Here is a 9,054-nt window from a genome sequence, read left to right as displayed (position 1 = left end):
TGGAGAAGGTGTGAGTTGATTAGCCAAGGTTGTTTGCATGCTTAAATTGAATATCGTTTTATTTAAATGATTTATTGAAATTCGTTGAATAAACTCTTGAAAAGCCCACTTTTTGACGTTTGTATAAAATTGCTAAATATGCTATTTAAGTACAAAGGGTCAACACCAAACATGGTTTTGAAAATTTTGCTCAATATTATTAGGATTGCAATTGTGGCAGTTGGGTTTAATGGAAGAAAGTTTGGAGTGAACTGAGGCACGTGAAAGTTACAATAAAATAGAAAAAATTTTCAGCCAAAATAGAACAAAACGACAACGGCGTCTTAATATTGAAGAGAACTGCGTTTAGGACGCCGTCGTGTTCTCAACTTATTTTGGCTTAGCATTTTTTGGATGGGGCGTCAATTCAATAGGTTAAAGTTAATAATGACATATACGAATTTCATTTTATAAATAAAACACAACTTCTTTTTGTGATTTAACATCAAATGTACAAAATTTTTCGACAATCGTATTTCCAGTGAAGTTATAGCTAGCCGTAACAAGAAGGTATTTTCCTATAGTTTTTTGTTTTCGCATGTCTGTAAATATGGTAAAAATTGAAACGTTTTTCTTCCAAAGTAGAAATTAGTATGCGCTATAAATACTTCTTAACTTACAGAATCCTAAAGCAAAAAAAAAAAAAATTAGAAAAAAATTAGCTTAAAAATTTATTTTCATCTAAAACAAATTAAACAATGATTGGATTATTGCTAGTACGCTTCTGTAGACGTAAAAAATTTCAAAAAAACTCACGAGAAAGATAGTACCCGTCACAGGATTTGTTGACCTGCTCAGTGTTATGCATCTTACGTTTATAGCTTTAACAAAGTTTTTGAGATGCTTACATTAGTCCTTATCATTTGTTTAAAATTGTTTAAGTTTTATATATGTTTTTAAAAATTACAAATCAAAAGTATAATGCACAAGTGTGATGAGGGCGATGTCATAAAACATATGTACAACCGTTTACTTTCGCATTGACAATGAAAATTAAGGAAAGCCAAGATGGCATCTTATCTCATCTTAAATTGACTCTTTTTCTGTTGAATGTTAAGCTTTGATAAAATCAATGAAGTAGAATTATGCTTACAACTGAAATCACGAGTTTAATTTGGTAAGAGTGTCATGTAGCTTTACTAAACACTATTATATATACATGCCCTTTAACAGTTTGTACAAGAGATGAATTGTTTTTTCTTTGTTTAGCTGGGGCTATGCGACTTCCTGGTGGGTCCAACGAGCAATCTAAGAGACAACATTATTTGACAGATGGTTACATCAAGAACTTTAATTTAGCAATAAAACGTTTTCCAAATTACGATAAAAATGTCGTTTCTAGTATCTATGGATATCGCGAAAAAACAGAAGGTAATTTTTTTAAAAGTAGAAACTACAAAAACTTAATAATAAAATTCTAAATGTTTTTGCGAAGTAAAAGGATGTACGTGAATTGGTATAACCTCTATTTCTTCAATACAGAATATTCAAAAGTCATAACTTGCCCTTGTAGCTACTTGTTTGCACCACTTGATGCCCAGTTAGCTAACAGTTATGACAATGACCCTAACTTCTAAATACACTGTTAATAGAGCTATTTATATTTATTTCATTGTCATTAAATTTCATAGAATGTGCTACGATACTTTTTGATTTGTTTTTAGTTTGGTGTGAGAAACATTTCATCAAAACTTGGCCAAATTGGAAGGATGGAATAAATGAAGAGTTAAAAGGAAATATTACTGATATCTGTAAGTTTAATGAATCTTATCTTCAGTTTTTATAAGTCAGCCATAAAATGAGACTATTTACAAGGCAAGCTGATAACTGTTTGATATGATTGTGTCGGACTGTGAGCACAATTAAAACATAACTTCTTTGTTTTCCTTTTGAAGACAAATATTACAAAGAAACAACAGATGTAGTCACTGACCAGCTTTAAAATTGGTTATCAAATTCCAAGAGTGTCGTTGATCAAGTCAACGCTTGGGATCGATGGATTAAAATTTGGAGTCAGTTCACCGTGGAAAGCTTTTTTGAAAGTAATATTAATGTGATTAAAGCTAAAGTGTCTGTTGAAGACCAGAAAGATTTGGATGTAATCAAACTTGAAAACCTTTTGCCATGGTCTAACGATGCCGTTCGTGGTCTTTCCGTATTTTGCTATGTGTCCGATCTTGAACAGTCCCTAGTCCACTTTCTTTCTTTTAAACTGGGAAAGTGGGCATCTGGTGAAATGCATTGCTTGAAAGGTGGTATGCATAATTTGCCCAAAGCGTTTTTTAACAATGAAATATTGATTAAAGATGACATAGAATACAAGAAGCAAGTGTATGAAATAAATTACTGGTATCAAGAAAAATATCCACAGAAAGATGTCGTGGAGGTGTCATGTTATTCTATCAATGATGCACCAAGTGTGTTTAAGGGAAAGGTAAGTTTAGAAAATTAAACTTATTGTGTTATTCATAAGTTCACTTGACACCAAATTTGAAAATCATGAAGTCTTTCTCTAATATTTGTTTGTTTTTTATGCAATGCTTGTCTCCTGAAACTGTCTATATACTTTTCGATTATTATTTATATTTTGGCTTGCAAATGTGTTTCCTTCTAATTTTTCATATAGAGTTAGCAACAATTAAGTTGTACAGTGCATATTTTGATGTTTCTTCCATTTTAAAAGATTTTTCTATATAAACACCATTTTCACAAATAAGTATAATGACGTGATTCTTAAGAATGTCTGAGCGTGTCTTCTAGTGACATCATTGAATTGAATTATTCTTACAATGTATTTAAACTATTGGTTAGCCATTGGGTAATCGTTAACTTCTTCATGATAACTCTGAAATATGAATAGAAAATACTATCCTCTTACATAAACTACAGTGTGTGCTCTTGTTCATAAAATAAATAATCGCAATTGTACTTGTATTTTGTTGTTGCATAGGCAGTAATTATTACCACGCCGATAAACATTTTGCGTCAAATAAAATTCAAATCAAAGCTTGATGATATTAAATCCCAGTTGGCAATGAAAAAAAGCGTCCAGGCAATGGGAAATGTTTTTAATCAGCATTCAACAAAAATCTTTCTTCAAACCAAAGAAAGATTCTGGGAAAATGAAGGAATCAAAGGTGGTTTTTCAAAGACAAATCTTCCCATAGGCCAGATTCATTACGTCACCCCGGAGGACAGCAAAACAAGAGAAGGGCTTTTAATGATATACACTTTGACGAAGGAGGCTCTGCTTTATGGGTCGATGAAAGAAGAAGTGGTAAAACAGAAAGTAGTTAAACAACTCGAAGAAATTCATCCAAACTTCAAAGAAGACATGGTGACAACCTTTATTGTTCATGATTGGAATAATCTGCCATCTTATCAAGGAGCGTATGGAGCAGTGAAAACATCTCATTACGAAAGTACTAGGTGCGAAAATTTCTGGGTAAACAGTAATTTTTTACAAATGTATTTGTAGACAAGCAAGACCCCAACAACTTATTTCTTTTTCAATTAAAAAATAACTCCTTTAGAAATAGTAGTCTCTACTGTCTTGAGAAAAGAACTACAGTACTTTTTAGTGTAAGATAAAAGAACAACGAGACCAGATAATATTTGTTCTGGTTGCTAACCTCAGCTATATGTTGAAGCACAATAATGCGACACGATTTTGCCATAATTTTTCTGATGTTTTTTTTTGAAATGGTTCAAACTCCCGGTTTTATCACATCTGAATAATTGAATAATACGTGAATAGTAGGGGGCTAATTCATTTTGTCTTCAAGTTGCTATTTTCCTGTTTCTTACAATTTCTTCAAGGGCCATTCCTTTTCTAACGCTTTAGGAAAACGAAAAACATTTACTTTTAGTTTTCGTTTTCTCCTCCTTAAAAATGCAAATAAAAATCGGTTTTTTTTTTGTTTTATCAACCTCTGCACAACCAATATAAATTCAAGTATCAGCAAAAGATTAAACATCTCATTAACGCTTAGCTGCATATTCCCCATATAAAAGCAAGCTTTTGCAGAAATAGCAGGACCGCAGCTTTGATGGTTCACCGTGCAACGTCAACGCACGATGTAGTTTTCAAACGTTGTTGCTTCGTTGAGCTCGTTTGAAACTTCGTTTGAAACATTAGAATTAAAAATGTTTCCTTTGTGGTAAACAAAAGCAAGCGATCATGAGTTTCATAATCATCATGTAGCTAGCTAGGAATACTACACTTTAATGCAGCGAAGTCCTAACAGATTCTACTTGTCAATGAAATAGTATCAACGAATCGATATTTGATGATTTAAGGAGAATATATGAATCTATCAAGAGAAGAAAGTTCATTATTTTACACTTTGTGTTGTATTTATATTTTACAGTGTGTTTACCCGTCGTTTTACCTCGCGGATACAAGGAAGTTTTGCAAGTCATTGTTTTGAATGTACGCTTTTGGTTAAATTAATGCTCTGATTTTCAAAGTAAACACTGAAGTCGTATTATAACTAGGACTACAATGTCACACTCTCCAGAACACAAAAATTCAATTTTGAAATTGGTTTTTTAGAGATTGGCGCAACGAAACAAGAAAAACGAAAAGGAAATTATAATTTTATTTTCGTTTTCTTAACGTACAAAAAAACAAATGGCCCTTTGTAGCGCAATTTGACAACATTTGTTCTTTGTTTTAACAATTTGCTCTTATATTTGTAAAAATGTTTGAGAAATATGGGAAATTTCATCTTTATATATGGTAGACTTCTAAGGAAACTACTTTTTACCTAACATACATAATATTTTTTTACACAATTAGGCATTTATGGGAGCCGATGGGTAACGTTCATTTCGCTGGTGAAAGAATTTCTTTTACCCGTATGTGGATACAAGGTGCTTTAGAAAGTGGTTTAAAAGCTGCATTTCAGGTTTATGAACGACATATGGAAAGAACCTGGAACCATACATTGTGAGGTTTTTTTGTAATTGAAATTAAAGTTTGTGTCCACTATTTATGAAAACCTTTATAGTCTACCTTTTAGTTTCATGTACTTGGCCGCTGACGTACTGATTTATAACATTTTCAACACACTTTTCTTTTTCTGTGTTCGCATTTCAAGTAATTTGTCTTTTCAAAATTAAATCATATTTTAAAAGTTTTTATGATTTTTGTTCTTTTATTTCAAAATGATTGAGTCTTTTCATTGATTAATTTTCTTAGTTAAATGTGATAAACATTGGAATCATGGAAGAAACCTGTTAATATATGGAAGATAACTTTATATAGATACACTTTATTGAAAGAGGATGAAATTATATTAAAGTTAGTTAAATATTTAAGTAAATGAAGTAAATTAAAAAAATAAACATGTTTTACTTTTCCGGAATTTTCTTCAAAAGAACTTTTCTTTTCTGAAAAATTTCCGAGACTTTTCTAAGAGACACCAGTAGTTACAAGAAGTACTAATTTTTTGCATCCAAAAACAAATGATACTAAATTTCGGTCTGCTTGGACTTTTTCCTTATAAAATTTTCAAGCATTGTAAGTTTGTGAAATTAAAATTATGTAACGTCACGTAGAAAGTGTTAAAATCCAAAGATTTTGTCATTTATTGTTTAATACTGTATGTCTGTCAGTCTAAAATATAAATGTGTGTACATAATACATAAAAGATACAAAATACAGACTGTTTTGCCCATATATAGAGTATATTAATTAGAGCTAAACGTCCTTCGATTTGAAAAAGGCAATTTAAATCACAAGGAGTTCAATACGTGACAATTCACATTTTTAGAGCTCAAACAGCCTTGACTATCTGCATGATTCCATATAAATGATTTTTCTTTGAGAAATGAGTTGTATATTCAGTAATGTACTAGTAGAGTAGCTATTGAGTTATTCTATTTAATTTTGAGTCTTTATTCGCTTTTACAGTAAGTTTGAGCTTCTAACCTTAGGCAAAGGTAGCCTCCCAGCCCACAAAATGTAAACCATTTTTATATTTTTCATCACGCATGGATACCGTTATTATTGATAAAATTTACATTTCGCTGAAAAATTAATGTCTGTTAAGACATACATGCATCGTACATTTTTTAAGCAGTCAGTGGATCTGGCTTAGATAAATAAATAACAACTCGCACTGCTGTTTTTAAATTCAAAATAATTTTTGAACAATGTAAATACTTTTCCGCCAGTGTCTTCAAGTCTCTTCTGCTATGTGTTTAAACACATTGCAATACTTTAATATGAAGCCGCCACATTCTCTATTGGTCTTTGTACTATCCCTCCTCAATAACATTCCTCACAATAATCCAATTGTATATACCTATGGATTGAACAGTACACTTTCAATCTTTTGCAAATCTCTTGTGGTGATTGCCTCCTCTTCACGTTCGAAATCATTTGCCTCGTCCTTAAGGAAAGACGCTGGTAGTTATTTTTACATATCTTGAGCAACAACATGAAGAATTCCCACTACCATATACCACGTGAGCCAACGAGCTTCCAAACTGTATATGTGATATTCATTGATATTTCCACGAGTCCTAATGCAAAACTATCGGGCGTACGCTAGGTGCTTCTACTACGTTCAATTTCATCAAGCTTTCTTCAACCTGGCGTCTTTCTTTTTTCTCTGTCTTGCTTGATTTTGTTTCACTGCTGGAAGTTTCATTTTCAAGTATCTGTTCTACCTCAATCCACGTAAAAATATATCTGTCATAAATCTTGGAGCATTGTTTATGGACAAAATATGCAGATACAAAGTTATAGAGAAAATAAAAACATATCTAACATTGTCATGAATATTACGAGTGGCGTGACAATGTGTTGATATACTTGATTGTCAAAACAAGCTTAAGAAGACAAAGAGCATGCCAAAAATACATTAATGAAAAATTGCTTAGCGCATATACAAGCACCAATTTCAGAGCTCGCTCAGTCACAATTTAATTGAGAACGACCAACTGTATGTACCAGTATCAATTATGGTTCAGATAAATGATTTGAGCATGCGCAGTCTGTTTAAGCATGAGCAGTCGAATTTATTAGCTGCCCAACTTCACGGTCATGGCAACGGCCAATTGCATCTACTAGAACTGATTTTTAAGTAAATAGCATGCTTAGTGACAAATTAATAGAGACATCATCTGGGCATGCGCTCGATCTTGCGCAGTCCACTCGAATAATTGTTCATAGTCATGGCAAAGACTAACTATATGTACTTGCACTACATTTGTGGCAATTAGCTCACTCAATCGCAAATTATCAAAGAAATCATCTGGGAATATGCGCAGTAGTGACCTTTAATAATACCACAACTTTTGTAAGCCTTTGAATTTAGGTATATATATATAAATCTACAACTTCCCATAGTAGATATCAACTAGCAGTGGAAGCTAGGTGCGATATAGTATGCAGTGGCTTAGAGGCCCAGACTTCGGTCGCGACCGCACTCTCCCTGCGTACCCCGAGCAAAGTCTATCGCAGGTGATCTCGGGGTCTGTTGGGCGGAAGCTTGCTACGCATTGGCATCCCCAAGTAGGATAGCGTGGAGGGGCCAAAATCTCCAACCAAAACGTTAACATGCGGCGCTCTAGTGCCTTACGCTTAAAAAGCTTTCGGGAAGCATAGATCGAAAACGGGGTTTTTGCTTTTGATTTATACCTTTTTGTTTATCTCATAAGAGAAACTAGAACATCCAAGGATACTGCCTCTTTGACTATATGTTTTTTAGATATCTTTTACAATGTACCTTTCTCATAACTCTTTTGTGACAAACGAGAACCTTCTTATATATTATAACTTTCTCATCATGAACAAAAGCATCCATAGGCTTTATGAAAAGAAGGGACTATCTACTTTTTTATTACAGTTTTTACACAGATAACATTGGACAAGCAAAGCAATTTGTATCGTCTAAATTTATTTTTGCTTTCAACCCTTAATGTTATAAAATTTTGATTCATTTTGGATAATAAATTTCTTTTTACCTTACAATATTTGCATAGTTCAATCTAGAAAGGAACTTCTCTCTCGAGCAATTTAGCAATTCAACGGAACACTTTTCGGATACAGAGGAACTCTTTTGATCGCATACAGACAGCCGTCCAATTTATTACGTATCAAAGCGTATATAAAACATTTCAAAAATTAAGTCACAAACAAATTTTCTTTCACATGACCAAATTACCGTCTATTTAAACGATTATGTAATAAAAAGTTACCTTTACAACTTTTTCCAAGCATTTAAAGAATAAGCATCAAATCAGGAGACTCATCTCCATCATCACAGCCATTTTGATTTCTCCCTTGATCATTTTCAGCGTCAAGCTTATCCGAAGTGATGTTATTGCTTAAACTGTTCCACATGAGACATAAAAGGATATCGAAGTAGCTGCTGTGCTGAGCATTGGTTACAGTTCTCTGGACATAGACATCAATACAAAGTATATGACATTCAAAGACAGTAGATATAACTTCGTCGTCAATTTTAATGCTTGTGGTTCTTCATGATGTTCATTTTTTCAAGTGAAAGCTTGGAGTGGAAGTTTTCAAGCATTACTGTTATTATATTGACAAATGCATATTCCATGAAGGATAACTTTCTTTATGACACTGCCATTCAATGAAAGAGAAAGCCAAAAAGAGCCTTTTTATTCATCATAAGACCAAACTCTTTTTTTTGCCATTAATTGACTTTTTAAATAAAACACCTAAAAAATATAACAATAGAAAACAAAAAGTGTCGAAATACGTTTACTTGAATCATTCCTTATTCGCAAAAATTAGAGAAGAATAACAAATAGTAACTCTTTATAGATATATATGCAAATTGTTCACACTTTTTTCATGTTTAGTTACACATACACACAGTTAGCACATACAATATTGGAAAGTTTCGACCTGTAAATGATTGTGAACTAATCCTCCTACAAATAAAATTTTGTTGCCTGCTTGAGCCACGGTGGGAATTTTCTAATTTCCTTTTGCTGAAAATTTCCGAGATGTTGTTGTAATAGCAGAAGTTA

At 32.6% G+C, this 9,054-nt stretch overlaps 1 protein-coding gene across 1 annotated transcript; it reads left to right on the top strand.

Annotated features, from left to right (window-relative positions):
- The first annotated feature begins 1,951 nt into the window (after nt 1–1,951).
- On the top strand, nt 1,952–5,177 carry LOC124454577 (putative L-amino-acid oxidase YobN). Its single transcript, XM_047005349.1, has 3 exons — nt 1,952–2,473; nt 2,990–3,468; nt 4,841–5,177. The coding sequence occupies exons 1-3, from the start codon at nt 2,276–2,278 to the stop codon at nt 4,992–4,994; spliced, it is 831 nt and encodes a 276-aa protein (XP_046861305.1). The 5' UTR covers nt 1,952–2,275; the 3' UTR covers nt 4,995–5,177.
- Nucleotides 5,178–9,054: the final 3,877 nt, after the last annotated feature.

This window comes from Xenia sp. Carnegie-2017, unplaced genomic scaffold (genome assembly GCF_021976095.1).
Source record: "Xenia sp. Carnegie-2017 unplaced genomic scaffold, XeniaSp_v1 HiC_scaffold_3, whole genome shotgun sequence".
Classification (NCBI taxonomy): Eukaryota; Metazoa; Cnidaria; class Anthozoa; order Malacalcyonacea; family Xeniidae; genus Xenia; species Xenia sp. Carnegie-2017.
Note: the sequence above shows the minus strand (reverse complement) of the source record. Positions and strands in the feature narration are given on the sequence as shown.

Coding starts and splice junctions, on each gene's coding strand:
- LOC124454577 (XM_047005349.1), top strand. CDS start 2,276: ATGCATTGCTTGAAAGGTGGTATGCATAATTTGCCCAAAGCGTTTTTT. Junction 2,474..2,989: donor CAAGTGTGTTTAAGGGAAAG/GTAAGTTTAGAA, acceptor GTTGTTGCATAG/GCAGTAATTATTACCACGCC. Junction 3,469..4,840: donor TCTCATTACGAAAGTACTAG/GTGCGAAAATTT, acceptor TTACACAATTAG/GCATTTATGGGAGCCGATGG.